This window comes from Balearica regulorum, chromosome 5 (assembly GCF_011004875.1).
Source record: "Balearica regulorum gibbericeps isolate bBalReg1 chromosome 5, bBalReg1.pri, whole genome shotgun sequence".
Classification (NCBI taxonomy): domain Eukaryota; kingdom Metazoa; phylum Chordata; class Aves; order Gruiformes; family Gruidae; genus Balearica; species Balearica regulorum.
In genome coordinates, this window is record NC_046188.1 from 57,315,314 (window position 1) to 57,342,131 (window position 26,818).

A 26,818-nucleotide genomic window follows, 5' to 3' on the forward strand; every position below is an offset into this window, starting at 1 on the left:
CATTGGCAACTTGTGTTCACAGCTTACAGGCTCCAAAAGATGTGTGTTTTTCTAAGCATCAGGCTCAGTTTACAAAAGGTGGCTGAACCCTTCCCTGTCTTGGGCAATTGCGCTGAAGACTCAGTCAAGCCAGATTTTCAGCTACACCCGAGTCACTGCCTGCCTCCAGCAAGTCCTTACAGTCAACAGAGAGGTGCTGAGGAGGTCCAGGTCTGGAGCATTTAACCAATCCCACTTCCTCCAAAAGCTTAGATCTGCATTTAGTTTGTAGTGCTGCTGAAGGACAGTAGCAGACACTGATCTTTGATGTCTCACTCCAACACGCACGCTCCAGAATACCCAGAACACACACGAAATCCTAGCATCACTTACAACTACAGGAGCTTTGTCAGTGCCTCTGGTAGGGCTGTACCTGGACCTGTTGCTTTCAGAGCTGAACCACACAGATTGCTTCCACGTATTTAATGGGAACATGGGAAGCCCTCTTTCCTGGGGTTAGAGCCCCGTCTAGTAGAGCATTTCACCATGGGAGCAGTTCACCAACTTCAGAACTAGCTCTGTGATCAGAGTTCAGGCTACAGCTAATAATTTTGCTAGACAGGAGACTTCAAGGCACACACATTCACACAGTCCTTGCTTGAAGCAATTTTCTGCTAAAGCAATGACTTTCTTGCAGTTGGAGGAATTTCTCAGATAAGCATCACAAGATAGTTCATTAATGTTAACAACAAATACTGTTTGTAACATCCATGCCAACGTTTTGGAACAGGCCTCTGACTACAAGATAGATGAGGTGCTGAAACAGAAGAACTGTGATGAAATCTGGGTTTGTCTTAGTTTACAATTCACCTATATTATATTGTCTTGAATTAATACAAGTATTTTAAAGGTACCCGAGTTTTGAATATACTAGTGTAAAGAACTATTGTAGAGTAAGAAGAAAGAAGGAAAAAACACAAAATTCTTACCTGGAAGCGTTCAATACCCAGTTTTAAAGAGGATTACATTTCTAGTTTGTTTGAAAAAGTCTTTATGAGCCTTCCCTGATTCCTTTGCTTCTCAGGATTCTTACTAACAAGATTGCATGCACGTCTGATTATATCAGCACATATGAATGTACGTGTACAATTTCAACTTCTAAGTTCTCTTTCAACTTTCCTAGAATTACTAGCATTGCCTCTCTTCAACATTAGGACAACTTGCAAAGTTTTTCTAGTCATATCTAGAAACCTCACTCTCTAAACCAAGTTAAGCCAAGCAGATCTAAATCCTTATAGAAAAATAGGTTTATTGAACAAGTGCACAGGCAGGCACAGAAGATGAGTCTACTGGTACATTTAGCAGCCAGAAATGAAAAGCCTTGTTTAGATTTTTAATCAGTGTCTAAGAAAATCATCTGAAATCTCAAGGCAGTGCTGTTCATTTTTATTTATTTATTTTTTCCCCCTAGCTTGGTATGCATGTTATGTTCTCTGTCTTCCTAACACTGGGTCCATCTCAAACATTCTCTGTCGAAAACAGAATCAAAAGAACATAGCAAAGTTAGCAATCAACGTTAGATCCACATGCATCAGGTTAAAAAAAGGGAAAAAGGGGAGAAATAAGCAAGTCTAGTTGTTTCCTAGGGGTTCCCCATAGTTTGCATAGCGCTCGTGTTCCACGTCACTCAGCACATTTCGTTTCTTGCCAGGAGTTCCGGCCCCGACGTCAGTGCGAGGGTAAGTTTGCAATTTGTGCAATTCTTGAGACAGTTTGCCCAGCACACAAGTACTCAGACTGGCACAGCGTTTGGAAATAGGTCTATCCAGGCTGCAGGGGGGGAAAAAAAAAACATGCCCAAAGAAAGAGTAATCTCAAACATGCATGTTCATGCATTTCTTCCCTAGACAAATATCTACAGTTAAGAAACTTTAAAAAATTAAAAAACCCAAACCCTCCACATCACATTCCATGCAAGGAAAGTTCATACAAATGCAGTCAGAAAGAAAACACTAACTCTTGATTAATTCAACTTTGTTGAAAAGCAAATTCATTAGCCTTTTGGATGCTCATAGTCAGAGGTCAGGACATTTTACTTCCCATCTATTCATCATGCTGTTCAGTCTCTCATACATCACCATCATGCTTTGCAATACAACTCCTGTTAGGATAATGCAAATGCTCTTGCATGCCTTTGGTCTACAGGGAGAGAGTGGTGCTGCGTGCATTAGGAGAAACACGTTCCCTCTGCCAGGGGCTTTCCATGCCTTACAACAGCATGCACTTTCACGACAGAGAATCCAAGAGTGACTGAATGCCCCCTAAAACTCCCACTAGGAAGACATACCTTTTGCTGCCATATTTTAACATAACCCCCTCATTCAAGCTCAAATCGCCCTCCACTTTCAGTTGTAAGAGACAGATAGAAGCAGGTTAACTAGGCGGAAGCCATTCTCCCAATACCAACATTAGAATGCCTCTGCAGTATCATCCTTTACCAGGTAGGTGACCACAGTTAGCCATAACCCCAAGAAAAGAAGAAAAAATCTTGACCCGCAGAGGGTCTGTTCAGATAACTTTTGCTAAATATCAAACGCACAACATTCCCCCCTTGCCCTTCTCCGGCCCCAGGACTGCAGTCCTTACCTGTTCCCCTCAGAGGCTTGCTCCAGCTCTTCCGCTGTCATCTGTATGAACTCTTTCACCAGCGCATTTAATAACCTCCGAGCTTCGTAATCACTGAGCGTCACTCGATCTGTTACGGACTCCAAGCCAGGTCTAAGCAGAGGCAAGCAAACCAGGATGAATAAAACCAGGAGTGCTGCAGAGAGCCATGCCCAGGAAAGGGTTTGTGATGCATTACTGCATGTCATTGGCAGTGTCTTTCACTGGCATGACTCTGTAAAGCATCCTCATGCACAGCATTTGGCATTTCATATATGCCATTAAAAAGCCACAGTGTCAGAGACAGCATCCAAAGATGCCCGTTCTCATTCACGGTAGTCTAATTCCCCCCTAGATCTCTAAAGAATATAAATATTTTTGTACCATTCAGGTATAGTACTCAGCAACAGGACCAGCTTCTTACCTGACTGGGGCTGCCTGGAAGCTATCCATCTGGCACACAACCAAGGCATAAACAGCAAGGAAAGATGAAATCTTCAGCATAACCATGATTTCCGCTCTACGACAAAGAGGTACATCAAGCAATGGCTGTTTTCCAACCCTCTCAATCCTGTATGATCTACTAAAGAGGTCATCGTTTCCTAGCACAAGTAACACAAATACTAACAGTTTTTTTTAAAAAAATATTACCTTTTTATTATTGCTATCATGCTTTGGTTTTCTCACCATTTTAAAACGGTTTAGCACTATTACAGGGGATAAAAATGCAGCTTTTCAGAGCTGCAGTTCTGTACAGCTATCTGCATTCAACTTAATGCAGACTTCCCCTCAAACTGGAGGAAAACACATTCCTGTAACTATGGCCCACAATATCATATTCAGTGGGTCCAGCGTGACCGGGCACAGTTCTGGGATAAGAGTCACAAGAAAAAACACGTGTTTAGTGCGTAATATTTTTAAGAATGAAGTGCCACTGTTAGCACTTTACCTGAAACTGCTTGTTTCTTGGCAGTTAGCACACTAACATCCCAGTTCAGATTACACTGTAAGAATTAAGTAGCTTAATTGCAATAAATATTTCTACTCTGAAATCAGAAAAAGACTAAGTTAAGAATTAGTCATGAAAACCAAAACCTGTAGATATATATATGTAACTGAAGATAATCTGCCTTGAGATACACTTCCTCGTCGCGTCGCATCAGTACCTTAGAGTCAAACGAGCCCATCATTAACTACCGCATCAGCTTCATTTTTGCTAGCTCCCAATTCTCGATGGGGCTCACCGGAACGACGAGGCACCTTCCGAAGGCTGCCCCGCTTCCCTCAGCGCCGGCAGAGCACCCAGCCCGGCACCGGGGAGATCTCTGCACCGAGAGCCGCCCCGCATGCCTGGCGGGACACCCCGCGTCGTGTCGGCGGGGAAAAGGAAGGGAGAGACCGAGGACTAACTTTCTCCCACCTTCCTTGCACACGCGTACACAAGCACACGAACGACGGCCCCCTGCAAAGCTCCGCAGCCCGGGAGAGAAACGGGACCCACGCGAACGCCGGGAGCCGCGGCCAGGGCCAGCCCCGGACGGCGGCGCGGTGCTTACCGGCGGTGCGGCGGTGGTGGTGGTGGTGGGGAGGAGGAGGAGGAGGAGGGAGGATGCCGGTGGCGCCGCCGAGCCGCGGTACCACGCACTGCCCGCCGGCTCCCCTTTATACCTGCCGCCGCGGCAGCCTGCGTGGGCGCCCGCGAGGGCCCGCCAGCCAATCACCGCCTCGGCCGCCCGACCGACGAGGCCCGACCCGCCGGACCCGTCATTGGACACCAAAGCCCGGCTCGGCGGTGACGTCATGCCCGTTCCGTGAGCGTCCCATTCACAAAAAAAATCCGGCGGGGGGGGGGGGGGGGGGAGAGGCGCCGCCGTGGGCACTGCGGGGTGGAGGGAGGGCCATTCCCGCCGCACGGCCGCGGCCCGGCCCCGCTCCCCCGCGGGATCGCTCACGCGTGGCGACCTCTGCAGCAGAGGGACCGCATTGCAGAGTGGGGCCGCTCCCTCCCCGGGAATCCCCCCCCCCCCCCCCAGGGCCGCACTCCCAGCCCGTCCGGCAGCCGCAGCGCCTTCGGCGGGGAGTCCGGTTGTACCCAGCCGCCTTCCCGGCGCCCCGACAGCGGCTGATTTGGGCTGATCCCCCACGGGCGGGGGCCGGGGCCGGACAGGGTGTGCGGCGGGGCAGGGGCACCGCCGCCTCCCCGGGCGCCGCGCCAGCCGCCGGGGCGGGCGGGGCAGCGCTGTTCCCTGCCCGAAGGGTGCACCCCTGGAGCCCCTCGCTTCCCCGGCAGGAGAGGGGCCCGGAGCGAAGGGACCCTTGGGAGCTGCGGGCAACACCGCGGCGGCAGCGAGCCGCTCTCCGCCCTGTGCTCTGCCGTGCGGCCGCACCGCCTCCCCGGGACTGGTCCGCGGCGTAACTCCGCGGTCCTAGAGGAAACCATCATCATCATGATCGCACAACTCCAGGGGCAGGTGCAGTGCCTGTCCGTGCACGGAAGAGACACCCGGAAAGAGGGGTGGGGGGGGTGTCGCCTCCCCCCCGGCACAACGCTGAGCCCCGCCGGCGGGGATTACCGGGCAGCTGCCCGCCGCCCCATGCATCACCCGCGGAGGGCCCTTTGTCATGGCGCGGCGGCGCTGCACCTGCCCGCGCAGGATGTTTGCCCAGGCGCGGCAAGTACCCGCCCGGCGGGGGCGGCCACGGGGAGACGCGGCGCGGACACGGGGGTGGGAGAAACCTGCTGCCCGCCGGAGCGGGCGCGGGGTCGGGGGAGAAGCGGGCCAGGCGGACTGCTCCGCCCGGGGGCAGGGAGCGCCTAAGTCGCGGCGCGTTTGCCGAGGTCGGCGGCACCGGCAGAGGGGATGCCCGAGCGCTGTCCCGAGCCCCGGCAGCGGGCGATGGACCGGGCGGAGGGGCGCGCAGGGACCGCGACTGCAACGCGGGGAGACGCGCTGAGCGTCCCCGGGTCCCCCGGCCCGGCGCGGCTCCGCCCGTTCCCGTCCCTGCCTCGCTCCCCCGCATCGCCGTGGCCCTTCATCATCACCGCCGTTGCCGGCGGCTGCGGGCACCGCCCGCGGCAGCGGTGAGTAACGCCTGAGCTGCGCGGCCGCGGCCGCTGCCGCCGGGCCCCGGCGGTGACACCGCAGCGAGCGGAGCCCCGCGCACATTGCGCGGCCGCACCGCGCCGCACCGCGGGACAGGTGCCGAGCGCAGCTAGATCGCTCGTTTCGCTACTTAGAATGGATGGGGGAGCTTTCCTGGGGACCTCCCGGCGTTTCTTCATTTCTGTTTCTGCAGAAGCCGATGACACGGGTCGCCCCCGACGACCGAAATCGTGTGTTGCACCGGGAGGTGAATAAAGTTGGGGAGAACCGCGGGGCGGGTATTCTTTTGTTGAGGCGATTTTAGCTTTGAAGTTTAAACTAGAACGCGAACATACTGCAAAACCACACGCGAGTGACAGATCATCCGACGAGGGTTTCTCTCCTTCCCCTCGCTGTCAGCCTTTCGGGGCGGCAGCGCCCGCTCGGCCGCCCACCTCCCCTCCCTTCCCTTGGCAGGGGCGGCGCGACGGCGGGCGCTGCGCAACTTCTCCGCGCTCGTCTTGCAGAACGCCGATTGCAAAACCGGTTAGGTTTTTTGGCGTCGGGTTCTGATTTTGTTGTGGTTTGGGGTGTTCTGTTTTGTTTTTCTTTTTTCAGATGACAATAGCGGGGGTTTTTTTCTGAAACAGCTTCGTAGCTTTTCATGAGAGCCCTCGGGGGTGGGGGGAGGTCTGCGCTCCGACCTGCCGAGCTCACCTGCGGCCCGCAGCGATGGGCAGGAACGGAGCGCAGAGCGGCACGGCGCGGGGCGGGGAGACGGTTAAGCGCACAGTGCGTGGGGCTGTGACGGGGCCGGGCTTGCTCCGTGCCCACAGGCAGCGTTTGGAGGCTCCGAGTAAAGTGCCCGCGGAGATCTGGGCTCGCCCCGCCACCGGCGCTGCTGGAGCGGCGGTAAGAGGTGCCCGCACCGGCGCAACCCCCCCCCCCCCCTCGCTTTACCGGCACCGCTCGCCTCTGCCCTCCCCGGGAGGCTTCCTCCTCCCCCCCGCACTGACAAATTTAAAATTTCGTTTGAAATAGCAGCTCCATCGCACGTATGCTCATCACGGGAATCCCCCGGGAGAAGTAGTTTAAGTATTTGATTTTGAATCTCTTCCGTTTCCACGACTCCTATTCCGATTTTTAATCTAGTTTTTCTGAGGTTGCATTTACAAACATCAGGTAGCGCCTAAAGAAACGGCTCAGCATCGCTTTTGCTGTTTTAACGTGACTTGTACAGCTACACCAACAGAAATAAAGTGCGGGAACTTAAATGACTGGGCTTCCAGTCAGACATTTCTCTAACCCCATTGTTCCTTTCCTCTTCCTATGTTAAGAGTTAATAGTTCCCATTTGCTTTGGGGATTTATTTACTCCTTGTCAACATAGAATATTCCTGGTTTAACCTTAAAAAATCCGTATCAGTCTGTTGGAATAGCATATTTCAGTTCTTCAGGGAGGAAAAAGTTGTATTTCATCTTGTGGTTGATTCAAGTTCTCCTCTTGCCAGCGCGCCTCAGCCTCGGGCTGATTACGGGATTTCAGGTGCCAACATTGCTACTTTAAGCTTTCACAGGAAGAAATGTAAATTTAAAGCAACAGGTATGAATGCCAAGAGATCTACTTTCGTGCATGTATAGATGAAATAGTGCTTGGATGTTGGCAAGCGCTTCGGCTGCTCCTTGCCAGGACTAATGGAGGGACTCCCAGCTGGAACGCTTGTCCTATTTTTTCCCCTCAGCTATACGTCATCTGGTCTCACCAGATACATTTGCTTTTTTGCAAACCTCTCTTCTCTTTTACATAAGACAGAGAAGAAAGACAGTTTACCCAGTACAAAGAACTCCAAAGACCAGTTTGTCTATTTTTGAAGCTGTAAACAAGCTACGGGATTTTCACAGGATAATGGTCTCCTTTTGCTAGATAAATCCCAAACCAGGAAAACCTAACACAGGGGGGTACTTATGGGCACTGCACTAATACGGCAAGTCATTTACTGAAACAATCTGTTCAAAGGAACTTGTTCTGGGGTTTTTTTTAGTGCTTGATAATATATCAGGTAAAATAATCAATGGGTATAAGTTCAAAGCAGATGAATGAAAAGCTACAGAATGACTGGATTTTTTTTTTTTAAAGAAATCAGATTATCTCATGTACCTTGCAGCTCCAAGTAAAAGGAATTTCCTCTTCAAATAAATTTATTTAAATTTGTAGGGAATAAGAAAAATCTCTCCTACTTTAAAATTACTTTCTTTCTCTACACTAGATACAACTTCTTCTCTTTGATATTATTTAACTAATACATTTTAAAGTGCAACCATTTTTCTACTGTAAATATTGCCATTATGTCACCAAGCCGTAGACACTGCAGCGAGGTTCTTAAATGTTACCAGCTGACATGCCGTTAAACAAAAATATCACATTTATATATTATGTTGCAATTTTTGTTCAATAATAAAATGTAATTCTTCAAGACAGACAAGACTGTGAGCTGCACAGAGAAAATCTCCATTCCCAAGAATGGTTCATATCTGACAAGAGACAACCCTACAAAAAGGAAAGGGTCACAGCGACTATGCTACTATCCACAGGCACGGTAAGTTCTTTCACAAGGGAGGTGAGCGTGATTCAGGTCTCTGCTCTCTCTAAGCTGGTTCGTCATAGTGCCTAATTAAGCCTTTTGCAGATAAGGACAATTTGTGATAAAACCAGCTGTAAAAATCACATGGTCTTTCTTTATGAAGAGAAGCTGGGGAGTTACTTATCTGTGTTTCTGGTGGATGCCTGTGCCTAGTCTGTCTAATTCAGGATCTTGTCTCCATGAACCGCCAAAAAACGCTGCCGCCTAAGAAGACTCCACAAGCCATGGGGGGGAAAGTGAGCACTATTGAGCTCCTGTGAAAGCATCTTTCTAACGTTTTGTTGTAATCTGTTCCGCAGAAAATGATATAAACTAAGCCAGACTTAACGACATCGTGCTGTTGTAAAAGCAAGCTGTATATTAACAGGAGTATCGTGTTTAAGGCCTGAGAGGTAATTCTTACACTTGACTTGTCGCTGGTAAGTTCTAGATCTGCTGGTGTACTCCGTTCAGCACAGCATGCCATACCTCAAAAAGACTTGGGCAGGTTGAAAAAAGCCCAGAAAAATACCAGTCAGATTATCATAGATCCCATAACATGATTTAGGAGAAGAAACTAAAAGATGGGGGAAACAGTTAACAGAAGGAAAGACTATGGAGAAATGTGATAACAAAAATATAAATACTTGCCATGAAGCAGTAATACTCTACACTCTGGTACTATATTGAAAACAATGAATTTATATGGGCTTAAAAGGCAACAAAGGAGATACCACACATTAGAAAGAGCTTTCTACAATTGAGATTACTGACATATAAGAATAGGTTGCATTGCAGTTATGGCATATCTTTTAGTGGAGGGGTTTAGGGCATGTAGACTAACATCTGTCAGCAATGACATGTATAGTTGATATGCTCTGGGGAAGGAACATAATCAGCTAAATATGCTCTCTTTGTATCTTTCACCTCTAATTTATGTGATTCTGTAATTTTAATAGCTAGAGACTAGCTTAAACTCTGAAACAAAGCACCTTACCTACCATCCAAACTTTTGTTAACATTTGCTTTCGCAAAACTTACACCCCTAATTGGTCTAATCCTTTTCTTATTTCTGCTTCCATAGCCTCCAAAAGGCCATATTCAGATTTAGAATAAACTCACATCATGCTTATCCACACAAATAACATTTTACCTATCCATCTTGTAGTTTGGTTTAAATTTGGCCCAAAAATGAGAGCCTCTTTTTCATAAAAATGCAGTACTTGCCTGAGAACCAGAACACTGATATAGATCCCAATAGTAAAGCGTTTCCTTTTTAATGGGCATTAAATCTGGATTTAGGCAGCTTCAGTGACTACTTTTGAGAAAGTGGAACTGCTTTTGAACTAATTACTGAGAAATCAGTGAATCAATCTGGAAGCAGATTTTCTTCCAAAATGCCTTAGAAAAGCTTCCAGAAGACATTTGAAACAGAAGATCAGTGTTGCGTTGTTTTAATCTCACTGAAACATTTCCACTGAGCTTTTTCGCTCAGTAGGTTTTGCAGCAGTTTCCCTCCACATATTCAAAATCCAGTGCGGAACAATCTTTTAAAACAAACTGGGCCACACTGTCCTGCACTGAGGTTTGCTTGGCAAGGCAGAAGGGGCAGACCAGAAGGAAGCTGTCCATGGCTCTGTCACCTTCTGTCCTGCATTACTGCAGCTCAGCCTCTGAGCAGGTTCACAGAGGCTCCAGCCCTACCTCATGCTACCCGGCAACGTGCTCCCACCCTCCGACAATTTGCAAAACTCAGCCATGCTCCAGCCAGGCCCAGTTCTGTCACAGGCTGCACCTCCAATAGGCTGACAAGGGGAATTCCTCGAGAGGAACTCATAGCTCACCAAACACAGCCAGGGTCAGGCTTGCAGCGTGACCAGGGTAGCACAAAGGGGATGAACTATGGAGGAAAATCTCACTGAAAATATTTCAAAATCAGCACCTATTTCCACTTCAGTTTTATGCATTCTGCAGGTAACATAAGAGTTCAACAAACTCCTTATCTGGAAAACAACCTCGGAACAGAAAATTAACCTTATTAAGCAATAGTGTGGTTATAAAACTTCGATTTGATTGCTTGCACAAGTGCTATGCTACAATCTTGTATGTCATCAGCACATGTCAGCAAAAATATGGTGAGAAACTATATCATAAGTACTCAAGTTAATCCCATGATTGTTCTTTACAGGATATAAGAAGGGTGGAAGATCTCATGTCATGATTTCATTCTTTGTCTTGATAGTGCTGAGGTCTGATTAAACCACAGTGTAACTTAGTATTTTTCTCTGTCCTTTCCAGGACCATTCAGTTGCCCCAGCATTGTTAGGTACTCCAGCTATACATCCCTGCTGGTCCCAGTACTGCCCTCTGCGTGAGGAGGACCGGGTGCAGTTGTTTCTCAGCTGCCTGGTTAATTATTTGATTCTTGACAAAAGGAACTTGTGCAAGGGCAATGATTTAGCCTGCACCTTCAGCTAAATCGGGGACCAAAAAAGATGTCTCTCCTTTCAGTGCTGGTAAATAGTAGATGAAGGCAAAGGCTATTACAACATAGGATTTGCTAATCTACTTACAGCAGAGTTTCTGGGAACCAATAGTCATATGAGACTATCAATTAAAAAGATAAATTTCTAAATTTATGTATAAAATTGACCTAAGTATACTCTGAAAGAGCCAGCAAATAAAATATGCCAAAACTATTTCTGAAGTTACAGTCTTTAACCCAGTGTCATAGCTTTCTGAGTCTGCCTGACAAACATAAAATGTTTAGGCACAGAAGGACTGTGATTAATTAAAAGTTTTTTTTATCAGCAACCGATCACCAAATTCACAAGGGAAAACACTGGATGTGTTTTTCTGTTTTAGCAAGTCTATAAAGCACCAACATCATTATAGGCTTAGCTGAGGAGATAATTGTAACACAGAAATTGATCATTCACTATGGTGATATAGGTGTGTGAATGTAGTAGAGAACATCTGCACATGACTCTACTTGTCAGTGGGCTTATGAAATTAATTTCTTCAATGAGAAGCATGCTTATTTTACAAGTGTCTGTACAGATCTCTTTCTTTTCCCTGCTCTGCCCTCAAAGAAAAGGAGCAAAGTCTTTAAGTGTCTGGCTATAAGCAAGCTGTTTTCCTCTATGACGTTTTATAAATAATGGCATGACTTCACCGGACAAGAGACATTACTATAGGAATGGAAAGCACTTTAGCCTGATAAAGGCTTACCTTGTTTTCTAGAAGTGCAGCAGCGATGTCAACGCTGAAGAGTAAGAAAGTTGAAGCCTGTTTCAAACTGTAGCTGAATACAAGTTTGTGAGATATTTAATGGAACTTGGAAACTACTTAATTTTTCTCCCCAAGAGTGTAATAGAGTTATGATCAGGATCTTAATATTGTTACTGAAAAACCAGCCACATCAGTCAGTACATTTCTTCAAAAGCCAAAGCTATGCATATGTAGTTGTAGTCATTCCCCATCAAATAACTGCTTTCTGCTTTTCTTGAGAAGACAGGAACACAATAATTTCCTGTTACTTGATTGTCTCTGACTTCTCCTTTCAGAATTTACAATGCAAAGTAATTGTAAATCTTGATGACTAGAATGTTTTAGAATTTAATAAAGATACATGCTTTAATGGGTTTCTTTACTCAGCCATCATTTTTATAATTGAAATCAAAAAACCTTTACTCATCCTATGAGTTTGCTTATTTGATCATCCATGATTGAGTAAAACCTTCCTAAAGAAGCAACTCAGCACAAGCTGCCCCCACACTTCTGAAGGAATGAAAGAACAAAAAAAAAAAAAGTATCAGTCAGAAACTGGCAAGGAATCCTGCCCTTGGAGTCTTGCACCCCTAAACCTGCGTTCTTAAGTGATTTCATCTGTCCACAACGGTTTATTTATCACTTACTTTTGACAACTCTCAGTCATATTTATCCACGCTGGTCCTTTTTTCCTCCATTTAATCATGAATCCTTTAGAGGTTCTCAGATCTTTAATCTTGGCTGATTCACCACCTTTTCACATTTGGCTTGACCAAACCAGATTTTACTGTTCTGCAATCATGCGCTTCAGTTTCTCTTCCTCTGTTACAGTGGATAACACCACTGTCTCTTCTCCATCACCAAGGCTCAAACAGTACGGTAAGGTCAGTTTTGACTGTTGTCTCCTCTGCTTGAAGATAATTGTCAAATCTTGTCTGCTTTTTTCCCCATAGAAGTCTATTCCTTCCTTTTTAACCAAACATTTGGACTTTTCTTCTCTATCTTTTCTTCCTCTTCTTGGGTCTTTCCTTTGCTATTTTTCCCCCAGGTTTTCCCCTTCAAAATGCTTGCTGCTAAAATTGTCAATCACCTTTCCTATCTTGTCTTACAGAGATGCATGATCATCTAGAACTTTGGGTGCATGTGAAGTATTACACACTTAAATAACAGAACATTAAAGATAAGCAGTAAAAATCAATAAATCAAAGCAATAATACCTCTTCCCATGTTTCCTCAGACACTTTGAGAACTATTCAAGGGTCATCTTCTTGAGGGGAGGATGAGGGGAGAAAAGTACCAACCTCTTTTTTCCAAAGACAGAAGCTGATGTACATAAATTATTTACATCTTTCTAACTGAGACTGCAATAATAACCGTATGTATATACACCATACCATAAACCACATAATTGCACGATGTATCATCTGGCACATTAATGTTTCTGCTCCCACTATAATCAACAGCAATTTCATCTTGCAAGTTCATTCTACATAATTGTAGGCTGTGAATTAGTCTTTCTCACACTGTTTTGAAGTGTTTTCTGACCAGCCAGTTTGTATACCTCTATTCACCTGAATATGCTGAGCAAAAGTGTTTGGACATCCCCTCTTTGTTTAAATATGTGTAAGTAATTAGGTTTAAATCTATCTGTTTGAGTTTGCATGCTTCAGCACAACTGCTTAAGCACATTGTGCACCTTGTTTTAATCCTTGGCCATTTCTCCTCATTCTGCCTCTGGCTGGAGCCAAGCTGAGGTTCTGAATGTCTTGCCTTGCCCTCTGGTGAGAAATCTTAAGGCACTGACATTGAAATACTGACATTTTTTGCAGGTATGGACCAAGTAATTCAGTTTAGACACCAGGCAGCATCATACTAGAAGAAAGGATGAAGAAGTAATGCAGAAGAAGAATGAAAAAAAAACCAAACAAAAAACTTCCAGCAGTGCTCGAGCCACTTCTTCGTATTCTGAAAAACTGGGTAAGATTTTGATGTACGACGCTGGCATTGACACATGCTTTACTGGCATTTTGCAGCTAGGACAAAGAAAGACGCTGATGCAAATCAGAGTCTCTCACTGTATTGACCCATGGAAACCAGCGCAGACCCTGGTCCAGCCAGCCAGCCCAACCAGCCTTCAGCGCGTGACAACACACGGGCATCATCAACTCCAGCTGAGAAAATGGGATCAGCATCGTTGCACTTGCCTTCGTTGAAACTTACTGGTGTATTGGTCTGTAATACACATGTGCCATTTATCTTTCCTTCTCCATCTGCCCACCCTGGGCAAACGTGAGCGAGTACACTCTTTGAATCCTGTTCTCTTTTTACACTTCACAGCCTTGTGGTCTATTCAGCAAGCACCCAGATAACCAGTTTGATTGCCCTGAAGCCTCACCAAAGTCTTGCGGCCAGATTGCCAGCCGAAGTTACGCGTTGTCACTTCCCAGCTCCCCTCCTTGTTCCCTGTGGTACCCACAGCTCTTACCTCCTCTCTGTACTCTCAAAGCAATGGCCTCTGCTGTGTTTGAGTTCTCAACCACCTGCCTTCTGAGCGACATCCGAGGCCCTCCTCAGCTTTTGTGCCATGGACTCTCAGGTCAGTACCGCCGCATTCAAAGCAGAATGTCCCTTCACGGGAACGTACTGAGAATTAAGCATTCAATGGTTAGATTATCAAGTCTGTAATGCATTTTGATCAGTCAAATGTTCAATCAGCATAAATTTTTTATTAGTTTAGATCTTATCAACATTCTTACGAATGTATGTGAAGATACTCAGCTGAATTCAATAAAAAAAATCTCAAGTCGGAAATACATAGCGTAGACATTTTAACAGGGCAGGAATGCCTCTGTTATACCTAAAATTGCTTGTAAAACAGCAGTTTTGGAATAGCAAAACAAAGTTGAGGTTTTTATGAGGTGTTTTAGCAGGACATCACATGGCACAGCAGCATTGCTTTCTTAGCTCCGCACTAAACGATCTTGGTCTCTTCAGCAACTCTAGTCCTTTTTCCTGAGGCATCATCCCTCTGAGTAACAATAGCTCTTACACGTCACATGTGTGATTTCCTTGCTGCTTGGTCACAGGAATTGGGGACACTTCTTCCTGTGCTCAGCTGCCCACGAGCGCAGGGACACGAGGCCCGTTCTCGCTGTTAGCTGGGTCAGATGACCCGAGCACAGGCTGCGCAATACAGGGAATTACAGGCACGACAGGTGAAGCTGGCACCCACCCCCCTCCCAGCAGAAATCTGCCAGATTCCCAACGCTGTGGATGGAAAGGGCAGAGGGAAACGCAGCGGGATTTGTTGGCTCAAGGCTCCCCAGGCGCGAAGAGGCTCTGGGAAAGACATCTCAGAACTCGGGATGTTTGCTTCCTCAGCAACGTGAACAACGAGCAAATAAATCTTTGGTACTTTTCTCGGTTGTCAAGGTCAACACATGAAGCACGCGGTCCGCATGGGTTTTTCAACACTTCATAAACCCGAAGGGAGCAACTTTTAATAGCGTTCCAGGGGGGAAAAAAAAAAAAAAAAAGGCAAAACCAAACCCCACGGGGCCGAGACCCGCTTTCTGCGCTCCGGCAGGCCGCAGAGGGACAGCTCCTGCCCAGCGCTTCCCAGCTCCGCCCGGGCGGGGCGGACCGCGACCCCGGCACGAACCACCGGCCGAGCCCTGCCCCGCCGCGCGTTCGCACGGTCCCGTCCCGCCCCCGGCCTGACGCGAGGGGGCGGAGCCCCCGCGGGCCAATGGGCGCGGGGCGGTGCCGTCACCGCCCAATGAGGGCGGCGGGCCGGGGACGGCGTCAGGAGGAAGCGGCGCGGCGGCGGCGCGGGGCGATGTGGCCGGCGGCGGCGGGGAGCTCGGGTGCGGCGGCGGCGGGGAGCGGCGCCTGCCTCCTGCTGCTGGCGGTGGTGCTGGCGCTGGTGGTGCGGCAGCTGCTGAAGCAGCGGCGGCCGCCCGGCTTCCCGCCCGGCCCCGCGGGGCTGCCCCTGATCGGCAACATCCACGCCCTGGGCTCGGAGCAGCCGCACGTCTACATGCGGCGGCAGAGCCAGATCCACGGGCAGGTACCGCCGCTCCGGCGGCGTCCGCCGCCTCCTCGGGGCCCCCCGGAGCGGGAGCGGGGCGGGCTGGGTCGCGACGGACAGCGTTACCGGCGGCGGAGCCCGGGGAAGAGGCAGCCGGGCGGGCTGTCCCCATCCTGGCGTTCCCGGGGCTGCCGCGGAGCCGGGACGCGCACCGGCAGCACGGCTCGTCCGGCCGGGGGAGCCGTCCCGCCGCCTGGCCCCGGCCCGGAGCGGCTGTTGGTTCCCGCGTCCCGCTGGGGAACGAGCAGCACGGCGGAGGCGGCCCCCCTGGGTTAACGCCGGCTCGGGGAGGAGGCAGCGGCATCATGGGCGGAGCAGCGCCGCCAGCGAACGGGAGCAGGGGCAAGGGCCCGGTACCCGGTCGGTAGCGGGGCCCGGAGCACAAGGCTCTGGCCAAAGCCGTGCTGCGGTCAGCTCTTGCCGTGGGAGCAGGGGCAGAGCAGAAGGGTTTTCACCGCTGTTACGGCGGAGCTCCCTCTCCAGGGCGGCAGAGTGGAGAGGAGCTGCCTGCCCGTCTGGCCCCTGCTGTTGTTGCATGGGCTCGGTACAATGCTTAACGTGGCGTCCTGCAGCAAGTGGAAGTAACTCGCTTGTTTCATATCCAGAAGTCTTGGACACGCCAAAATGACTTAAAATTAACAAAATTACAACGACCAAAGAGCAGGCACTTGGATAATGCAACGTTTTCACTGAAAACGCATTGCTTCAAAGTCCCTTCAGTGGGATATTTGGAATACTTACAGTCAATTAGTATAACTATGTAAGAATGGATTTTTTTCTTTTTTTCATACTTTCTTATATATCAGATGTCTCTTTTCATCAGCCAGTTTCAAACAAACAATCTATTCTTAGGAGGTTCATAAAAGTTAAACCCAAACTAAATGTAGCAGGACAAGGCAGGCAGGTGTTAGCATTTGTAAGTGTGTACGTGTACACGTACCTAAACACACCCCTCCCGCTTTGGTAGCAGCTGGCCAGTCAGCGCGCACATGCAGCCATTGCACGTGCAGCCATTCGGCGTGCCTGTACATCTCCAGACTATCTATTACACCTGTGGTGGTTTACTTAGCAGGATTATCACTGGAGGTCAGTGAAGGACTGAGCTTTGTGTCTGACAAACGATGGTTTAAGTATGAATGAAGTGTTTAAATATAACACTCCTAACAAGGAAATAAAACTGTTGCTAGAACAAAAGCTTTTGTCTAGATCATTTATGAAATGCAGCAGAAACAGAGTAAGTCACAGTCTTGTCATGAATGAGAAGCGAAGCAAAGTGCATGAATTAAAAGCATGCTAAATGGCAGAAACAAAAGCATAGTATTATCTTTTGTTTCATTTATTTTGGCAATAGGAAAAATTAAATGTGTTTTAAGCAAAATACTAAGACAACTTGAATGCAAATAGGAAGGAAAATGCATCATCAAATAAACTAAGCTTCCTGCTTGCCTGGAATGCTGTATGTAGTTCTAGTCAGCTGCTGTCAGAAAGGATCCTGCAGAATTTGAGGGGACTTGAAGACAGCATATCAAGATTTGGAGGGCTCTGGAAAAATACAATGAAGAATTTTTTTTTCTTTAAATTATGTATGACATAGGAAGAAAGATAAATAAGCTATGATCAAAGTATACAAAACTCTCAAATGGTTTGCAGAAATATAATGGGAGTGTCTTGTCACATGCAAAAGAAAAGCCTTTATAACAGTGAAAATATCAAGTTTGATGAAACAAAATAGTCATAGAATTGTAGAATCATTTAGGTTGGAAAAGACCCTTAAGATCATCCAGTCCAACCGTTACCCTAGTGCTGCCAAGTCCACCACTAAACCATGTCCCTAAGCGCCACATCTACACGTCTCTAAATACCCCCAGGGACGGTGACTGCGCCACCTCCCTGGGCAGCCAGTGGCTCACAACCCTTTCGGTAACAACCCAGTTGTCATAGAACGTATGGGCTAACATTATTTCATACTGTGGAGGTCAACAACTCTGAGATGAAAGAAAAACTAGAGATTTGTATAGGTAAAAATACAGATTTATAATGCTAAGAAAAGTATGGAAATTGATACAGGATTCCAATCTTGAGTTTAGCCTCGGTTTTTATTTTTAAAACTGAGGTTAAGATTTTCATTTTCTTTATCCTGTATGTGCCTTTTGCAGGATGTATTGCATCTTTCTTCAAAGCATCTAGTGCTAACCACTTCTGGAAACTGGAGATGGGACTAGCTGGGCTATGCTGTCATTTGTTGGCTGTCCTCATGGCTCTCACTTCTATCATCTGATGGTTCTTTGGGAGCCTGTCTAAAGTAAGCTGGTGTCCAGTTTCAGAGGCAGAAAGGACTAGGTGCAGCTCGGTGGTTTTCACAACTGATACCACTTCTGTGTCTGCCATTACTAAGTGACATCTTGGAAGTCTTCATGATATGAACTTGTAGCTTCAGTCAAATTAAGCTATTGGAATTTACCTTTATTCAGGCAGGAAGGAGGAGCAGATAGAGTAGTAAAGCTTTCCTCCCTCCTCTGGGAATAGTCTCAGCAAATTAGGAAGGTAGACAATGTATGTACTTTATTTCTTATACAACAACTATACCTTATATCTAATAATGTTATATTATATACTTATAAGTAAATACTTATATCTAATTATATCTAGTAATGTTAGGGGACTACATTTTTTCTGAAAAATATGCACTGCGGTACCAAATTCACATTTTTTAATGACTATATGAAAGCATCCCCAGTCCTTACTTTGGAGAGCTGGCTGTTTTAGGTGCACAGCAAAGCACAGAATGCAGTGTGGGCTAATTTACTTTATCTTTTGACAGTAAATTAGCTCACAACAAACTCTACCATGTAATGCAACAGTTGTATCACTTCTGGTTACCTGTACGCCTTACTGAAGTTTATTCTGTATTTTGCGTTGATGTTTAGTGTTGCTTCACTTTTTCATTACTTGTTTTCATTATTTGTTCTCAAGATTTGGTTGTAGCATTTTACAATTTTTTTTTTTCCGCCCCCAAAGATATTCAGTCTTGATCTTGGAGGTATATCTGCTATTGTACTGAATGGCTATGATGCAGTAAAAGAATGCCTTGTTCATCAAAGCGAAATTTTTGCAGATAGACCGTCTCTTCCCTTGTTTAAGAAGCTGACAAACATGGGAGGTAAGTGCTAGTGTCCTTTTTATAAGGATGTAGTTTTTGTCCAGTAAATGGGTTTGTGATCACATGAAACATTCGCTTTAGCCATTTTCTCTACTTTATCTCCTTTCATAAAATATTTGATGCTTCTTTAAAGATAGTATTTGGAAAGGGTTGTCACTCTTGGACCATGTTCCATTGCAACATGTGTGTAATTTTTTGTCTCATTTTTTGTCTTGTTAAATGATTTTATTATCTTATGGGGGAAAAATAAAGCGTTGCATAAAATACTGTGTCAAAATATTTTTTCAGGCTTACTGAACAGTAAATATGGCAGAGGATGGACAGAACATCGCAAATTAGCTGTAAATACCTTTCGAATTTTTGGATATGGTCAAAGGTCCTTTGAACACAAAATTTCAGAAGAATCTATGTTTTTTCTTGATGCCATTGATACGTACAAAGGCAGACCATTTGATCTTAAGCACTTGATAACCAATGCTGTTTCAAACATTACTAATTTGATTATTTTTGGAGAACGTTTTACATACGAAGATACTGAATTTCAGCACATGATTGAGATTTTTAGTGAAAATATTGAATTAGCTGCTAGTGCTTCTGTATTTTTGTATAATGCTTTTCCTTGGATTGGTATCTTGCCATTTGGGAAACACCAACAGCTGTTTAAAAATGCAGCTGAAGTCTATGACTTTCTTCATGAGCTTATTGAACGTGTCTCTGAAAACAGGAAGCCTCAGTCACCTCGACATTTTGTAGATGCATATTTAGATGAGATGGATTGCAATAAAAATGATCCGGAATCTACATATTCAAGAGAAAACTTAATTTTCTCTGTTGGAGAACTCATCATAGCTGGGACAGAAACTACAACAAATGTTTTAAGATGGGCAGTGTTATTTATGGCTCTTTATCCAAACATTCAAGGTAAGAAATTTGATGTTTTGAGGAACCGACACACTTTCCTATTGCAAATTTAAAATGCTTTTTCAAAGTGGGGCAGTGATCCATAGTCGTAACCAAAAAGGACGGTTTGTATATATTATTCTATTGTGTCATTTACCAAATATACTATGGACAAATGTGGAAAGCTTAATTTATATGCAGATGAAGAAGATATCAAAAGTCAAGTATGATGATAAAATTTTCACATATTATTTTGTAAATATGAAGCTAATAAACTAAATTTAAAATGTGAAAACATCAGCAAAAAAATCAGGTTGTGGCTAACAGTTTAGGTACAATTTCTTTTTATCTTAAGTACCTCAATTCACAATAGATTTACATATTTTAGACACATATATTTATACTTTTGGAAGAAGAAAAATAGCATTTAAAAATAAAAATAAAAAGATGTTACAGTCACTGTGAAGTAAGACAGCAATAGATATTTGAAACTCAGCCAAGACATTTTGTGTAAAAGTTTGGATTTTAGAAGTGAACAGTCACTTTTCTTGTTTCACTGCCTCCACTTAGCTTTTCCTACCAAAACCTTAGCAGTGCTTAGTTCAACTGGGGACTTTCAGTATTTGGAGAAAGAGCAGCCTAGATAATTTGGAAAGTTACTACTGATACTTTGACCAAAGAGTATGGCTCTAACCTCAATTTCACCCCCATCATCATTTCAGAGCAGGGATAACAACACTACCTGTAGCTATAAGGCTCTGGAAATCTGAAGTTCTGCATAGGAACCAGATACCTTCATGTATGAAAGATTATATTTTCTTCTTATGGTAGTAGGTGCATGACTCTATACCTTCTAACTTTCTCAGCTAGAATAATTTTTATTTTAAATTGGGTGGACAAAAGGCAATTATTATTTTAAAATTAGAGATCAGATTTTGTATTTACATTTAAGGTAAATACAGCTTTACTTGAAAAAAATTAAAATTAAAATATGACGATAGTGTATGTCAAGGCCTGACATGCTATAAACAGGGAAAATCATTCAGAGTAAATAAAGAAGTTGATGCCAAAGCTATTTTCTTGCTGCTATTATCATTATTTTAAGTCCCATATTCACTGAGCTGGTTAAAATATCTGGCTAAGCAAGTAGAACCAAAGTTTGCTGAAATATCCCGAGAGCCATAACCTCTTACACATTTTCTTATTTTCATTTACTCAACTATTTTAGTTAGTTGGTTAATTGAACATGACGAAGCTCATTAAAGATTAAAAATAGGAAAACTTTTTTCTAGCCTAGGATGAAAATCAAGATCTAACAGAATTTGAGTTGTTAATTTTAAAAATCTTTGAGGGACATACTTAAGAGAAATGTGTTGCTTCAGCTCACTAAGTACAGCTAATAGTTTTTTTGGTGGAAGCTTAAAACTGTGACTGCTATTTTTAACCAGTCAGCACATTTCAGATGATTTAAAACAAGTGGGTTTTAAAAAAATTAAATGTGGCTTTTATGCTTCTGAGTTCCACTGATTCATCTATATGCTTTATACAGTAAAATAAGAAAATCTACCAAAAAAGAAAAACATTTAATAAAATGAAAAAAAAAATCTGATTGTATAGGTACTTAAGTTTTAGGATACATATATACATAGTCCATATTTTAATTAAAAATATATTCAGTGCCATAATTAGTATGATATATTTATGTGTTACATTATATAAAAAGTCCAAATGCAAAAAGGTCCATTTGAGGTTTCTTGTCAGTCTGTCCTGGCTCACAAAGAATATTAACATCTTAAAACAAAAACATCCTTATTCCTTCTCTATTAAGATCTGACCAAGATACTGTTTTTCAATAAAGATCAAGAAAACTTTGCAGTTTTGTGTCTCCTATGCATTGGCTGATTTTGTAGAGATCCACTCACCTAAAATAATCTTCTGGTCTCAAACCTTGCGATATAATCAGTTTCTGAATTTGGATTCAAAATCGGTTCATCTGGATAAAAATTGAAAATTACTGTTACCTTTCATTTATTTCTCTGTCCAAGTATTACAGTATACACCACTACATCACAGAATGTACTTTCACTAAGCTGCATTTTACTTCTTTATCTTGATGTGAAACGTTGCCATTTCAGGTTGAAAAACCTGGTGATCCTGGTAGACTTTTTCTGTGATTGCCCAGATTTTCATTATTGGTTCCATGTGAATTGTAAAAGTCCAACTTTCTTTTAGTTAGGAGCTGTCTGGCAGTTTCAACAAAGAAAGTGCATCAGGAAAAAGAAGAGGCAGTTTGAATGCCTTTGAGATTATTTGAATAACCTGTAAACTTAATTTTTAAAATAGCTTAAAAAAACCCAGTAATTGAATTTATTCCTTTTCAGTTAAATTCAGACTCCTGTCCCTCTTAACTCTTGCTGTGTTCTATCAGGTATTTTCAGTTTAAGAGTGAATGATTTTAGAATATTAGATAGCAGATATATTAGATAGCAGAATTAGACGAGGGAAAGTTCAAGTGGCTAATTTCAGGGTTATCTGTGTTCACTCAAGTATTTAATGTACTTTATTTTTGCAATCTTTTGCTTGTTTCTTTAGTTTTGAAGAGCACCAGAAATAAAAATATACACAAGCAAAGAAAAGTATGTTAAAACACGATTTTACTGAGAATAATTACTTTCAAAATGAAGATTACTGGTATATATGCTAGTAATAATTCCTACTAGCAGGATACGGAATACAGAGTCTAAATTTAAAAGCTTATAAGCTCTTGTATTTTATATAAGATATTTTGTGTTTCAGTATCCTTTTAAAAAGTACGTATTTTATAGCTTAAATTAGAAAAGAAAGGATATTACACAATAACCGTCAGCTTTTATTCCTGTTCCTAACAGGGCAAGTTCAAAAAGAAATTGATTTAGTCATCGGCCCAAACAAAATGCCTGCCTTAGAAGAGAAATGCAAAATGCCATACACTGAGGCTGTTCTACATGAAGTTCTAAGATTCTGTAATATAGCTCCACTAGGTATTTTTCATGCAACTTCCAAAGATACTGTTGTCCGTGGTTACTCTATTCCTGAAGGCACTACAGTCATTACAAACCTCTACTCTGTTCATTTTGATGAAAAATACTGGAGCAATCCAGAAGTGTTTTGTCCTGAGAGATTTTTGGACAGCAGCGGGCAGTTTGTCAAGAAAGATGCATTTATTCCTTTTTCACTAGGTAAGAGTGATTCCTTCCACTGTTTCTTTCCATAAATCTAGACATGTATAACATATAAGTGATAGCAATAAATCAGGAATGGACAGAAGGATATAAAATATCCACAGTTCTAATGAAACCACTATTTTGAAAGATATTCAATGTAATTTACTCTGGACATAACACATTTTAGCATAATGTATTTTATATAGATGAACTCATTATATTTAAACTAACAAAAAAGCACAATATCTTCTTATCTGAGGAGTCTATGCATTTTATATCATTGCAGTACATAGTTGTTATTCGCTTCACAATTAATAGTCATTTGCTGCTAAAGTCATTACTTACAATACATCACACAAATTTCAGCACTTAGATCAGCACCAGAAATTGCAGTTTTTCTTAGGAACTATGTTGGGCGTCAGCATGTAGCACTGCATTCTGTCCTGAGGAAATATTCTAGCAGTCCTAAATCATTATGGATTTGTCTTTTGATGATTATAAGAATGGATAATTTACCTTACATATGATTATCAACCTAAAAAATTAGGTGTTCTGTATAAGCTAACTCAGGGCTACCTCTGCAGTCCATAGATAGATATAGCCTTATGCAGAGGGTGACTTAGTTCACTTATCTGGGATACTCTTTCTCCAGAAAAATAGGAGACAAGACAATTCCCTTGGAATAGATGCACAACATCTAAATGGCCAAAGTTAGATATGTCGAAGTCCACCTTTATTGGGTATTCTATTAGGTTTATTTTTGCCTGTTTGACCTTACCAGTTCCAGATGTGCTGTATTCATCTGTGTCTTCCACTACCACATTTACTCCCTGTAATGAGTCATTCATGGAATGGGAACTGTATTTAAAGGCATTTTCCAGACTTGTTTCATATCTTTCTACTTAAGTTATAACCATTGTCAGGTAATTATGACTGGCAGTAGAAGTAATTAAGAAAATAGTAGGGGACAAAGGCTGAAATTCACAGTATCATTTTCTTTAAAACATCTTCTCTCCAGATTGGCACTTCAAGACAAGATAAAGTAGCTAAGAGTTTATCTAAATAAATTTGACAGAATTAGTTACAATGGCATTTGTGTAATGAGAGGAACAAATTCTCTAAAATCTGTTTCTTGCTGTAAATTATCACCTATCCTCTCTTACAGAATACTACTACCAAGTTCATACAACTCCTCTTAGAACACAGATATGACCAATCTTATTCATTAGAAGAGTGAAAAATGTAATTGAACACATTTTAAGTCTTTCCAAAACCTTGTTTTCGATTCAGGAAGAAGACATTGTCTTGGAGAACAACTAGCTCGAATGGAAATGTTTTTGTTTTTCACTTCATTACTACAACGATTTCACCTGTGTTTTCCTCATGGAGTGATTCCAGATCTCAAACCAAGATTAGGCATGACATTACAACCACAGCCATACCTCATCTGTGCAGAAAGACGGTGAAGAGAAGGGTCTAGATTGTCAGGTGGAGCACACTGCTCCAACTTGCAGCTAAGGATCTAGTTTGCCTTCTATTTCTAAATGTGTTCATGTCAGAACAACAAAAATGTAAAGGACTTGCAGATAAATTCTGACTATTTGTGCACAAGTTAATAGTTTCTTTTTACATAGTTTTCACAAAACAAAAAAACCCTCAACCAAAAACGTGAAACACATCCTATGTTTAAAGTTGATGTTTTCACTCCAGAAGTGTGTTTTGAATCTAACTTCTGATTCAGCATTTAATTACTTAGCAAGCCATTTTACTTTGAGAGGATATTTTTATAAGCATGGAGAATATGGCTCAAAATGTTTATACTTGGATTCATCTGTGGAAATCTCATTTACATTATTCCAGCTAAGCTGTTCTTTATAATTCTCCATGGCTAAAAAGGTTTTAAAGTTATCTATTTAAATTTCTGTAATTCAGAATAAACTATCTTTTCCAGCCTCGATGAACAAATTGTCTGTGAAAATATTTTAATCCTTCCTGTTCCTTGCCCTGTCTTCCCAGTTGGTCATAGTTTTCTAGTAAATCAGATAACTGTGTGAATTCACTTTTAAGATCTTTTATGGCTTGCTTCTCATTTAGTAACATAAACAAAGTGTTCAATTATTGCTATACTCTTGACAATTATGGCAATCTCTTTTGCGAGTTTATTGCATTTCCAGACACGTCCTCTATTGCCTCTCAACACAAAGCATTATCTAACGATTAATCTCTGCCTAAATAGTCTGGAAAAAACAGTGTTTATGTTAAAGTCACATGCTACAACATACTACAAGTCAAGAAAATAAGCTGCTCGTGAGTCTGACCAGAGAAGAGACCTTTTTGGGAGGAGGAGTGGAATAGGGTGGGGAGAAGCAGATTTTAAATGGATTTTAAGCACAAGTTTTAGGCTTGACAGCTATTGCTTTGTTGTTATTGGTAAATAAAGATTTATGCATGCAGGCCCTACAGGAGAACCTGACACTCTAAATACGGTTTGTTCAATTCCCACCATGTGGGGAGAAGCAGGGCCTCAGAACAGGGTTCAGAACAAAGGACACACTGAGCAAGCGGCTATTTGAGGACAGGGCTAAATATTAGACCGTGTTCTTTATACAGCTTATGCTTCAACTCAGAGCTGCAGGAAAGTTCAAAGGCAGGAATTGGTGATTTTCTGCTGACCTGATGTTTTCAGCTTATTCTGAGCTGAAATACTTCCTTTCTTTTGAAATAGCAAAAGAGAAGGGTCAAACAGAGCTAATACTGGTCTACTTTTATAATAGCTTATTGATTTAAGATGCAGCAGGTCCAGATTAAATGACTTACTCTGAGGGTAGTCAGACCCACATGTCCCACAGAGAGCATCTCAAACACATGTTTCTGGTGATCTGAAGAGGGTGGGCAGACTACTCCTCCTGCTGAATAACTGCCTTACTGTAGAGGAGATTTAAGATTCAAAAAGGAGAGGAAAGAGGTGAGCCTGATTGCTGTGCACTGAGCACACCACAAAAGCTGCGGATAAACCACTCCTAAGACACTGGTGACAGTGGTGCTTAGGAGTCAAGATTGAGGCTGGGTGCTTGTGACATGCTTTAGTAAAAACTGTGGAATCTCCCGAATTTAGTTGCCATCAGTAGGAAGCAATACCGAACGGAAGAGTTCAGTGCTACAGTTCCGGACTCATGGTAATTCTTCCTATATCCCACCCTGTGCTCTTAGATCAGACAGCCAGCGATTTGCTAGTATCTAGGCGTGTCTTCTGGGTTGCAAGAGCTATAGTACATCCTTTGGTTAAAACCTGATTCAAATAGTCCTAATTGAAGTGGGCGGAGGATAAAAAAAAAATTAAAAAAATCAAGAACCAGTTCTTGTGGGGGCTATGCTTAAAATGCAGCTGGCCAGTGACAATTCCCTTTTGCTGAGATATTTTGACATCTAACTCCTGGCTAGTTTTTAATCCATTTAATAAGAACCACATTGATTATATGTCATTCTGGTTTCTAAATCAAAACGCCTTATAAAAGTCTCAGAAAATCAATCCAAACTTTTACCATTATCTGCTAACTTATGGTCTTGTTTAAGCAATCAAATACATTTGACAAACTGTCTTTTCTATAAAATCTGTATTAGTATTAGTTATATTCACATCTTTCATTCTGTATCAACATTTTCATTATTTTCCCTCTTAGAATTATCCTAATGATCCAATTTAATAATCTAAAATACTTACACAACAATAGTTTTTTCCAGTCCTCTGGAATTTCTCTATTATATCAAGATTGATTAGTAATGAACATCAGTAGCCAGCCAGATGTTCAGTATTTCCCGGTGAGAGTTAGAGTTTTCTACAGCTGAAAT

The 26,818-nt window shown here is 43.3% G+C and overlaps 2 protein-coding genes across 11 annotated transcripts; one reads left to right on the forward strand and one right to left on the reverse strand.

Moving 5' to 3' along the window:
* Positions 1 to 1,248: 1,248 nt before the first annotated feature.
* Positions 1,249 to 26,818, reverse strand: LOC104631337 (calcitonin). 4 transcript variants are annotated; one of them, XM_075755080.1, is made up of 6 exons: positions 26,691 to 26,809; positions 25,783 to 25,894; positions 17,153 to 17,248; positions 3,068 to 3,163; positions 2,626 to 2,757; positions 1,249 to 1,809 (listed from the first exon to the last, which is right to left on the reverse strand). In XM_075755080.1, exons 4-6 carry the CDS (start codon positions 3,151 to 3,153, stop codon positions 1,611 to 1,613), a joined length of 417 nt encoding a protein of 138 aa, XP_075611195.1. In that variant the 5' UTR covers positions 3,154 to 3,163; positions 17,153 to 17,248; positions 25,783 to 25,894; positions 26,691 to 26,809; the 3' UTR covers positions 1,249 to 1,610. The 4 variants fall into 4 exon arrangements, with proteins under 4 accessions (XP_075611195.1, XP_075611194.1, XP_075611197.1 ...); XM_075755079.1 differs by lacking the exon at positions 25,783 to 25,894 and having other exon boundaries at positions 26,691 to 26,818; XM_075755082.1 differs by lacking the exons at positions 17,153 to 17,248; positions 25,783 to 25,894; positions 26,691 to 26,809 and adding an exon at positions 14,102 to 15,240.
* CYP2R1 (cytochrome P450 family 2 subfamily R member 1) lies at positions 15,351 to 24,926 on the forward strand. Of its 7 annotated transcripts, none has more exons than XM_075755075.1 (5): positions 15,351 to 15,685; positions 18,822 to 18,866; positions 19,155 to 19,787; positions 22,655 to 22,984; positions 24,260 to 24,926. In XM_075755075.1, the coding sequence occupies exons 2-5, from the start codon at positions 18,860 to 18,862 to the stop codon at positions 24,433 to 24,435; spliced, it is 1,146 nt and encodes a 381-aa protein (XP_075611190.1). In that variant the 5' UTR covers positions 15,351 to 15,685; positions 18,822 to 18,859; the 3' UTR covers positions 24,436 to 24,926. The 7 variants fall into 7 exon arrangements, with proteins under 7 accessions (XP_075611190.1, XP_075611186.1, XP_075611189.1 ...); XM_075755071.1 differs by having other exon boundaries at positions 15,380 to 15,685; positions 18,725 to 18,866; XM_075755077.1 differs by having other exon boundaries at positions 15,545 to 15,685; positions 19,591 to 19,787.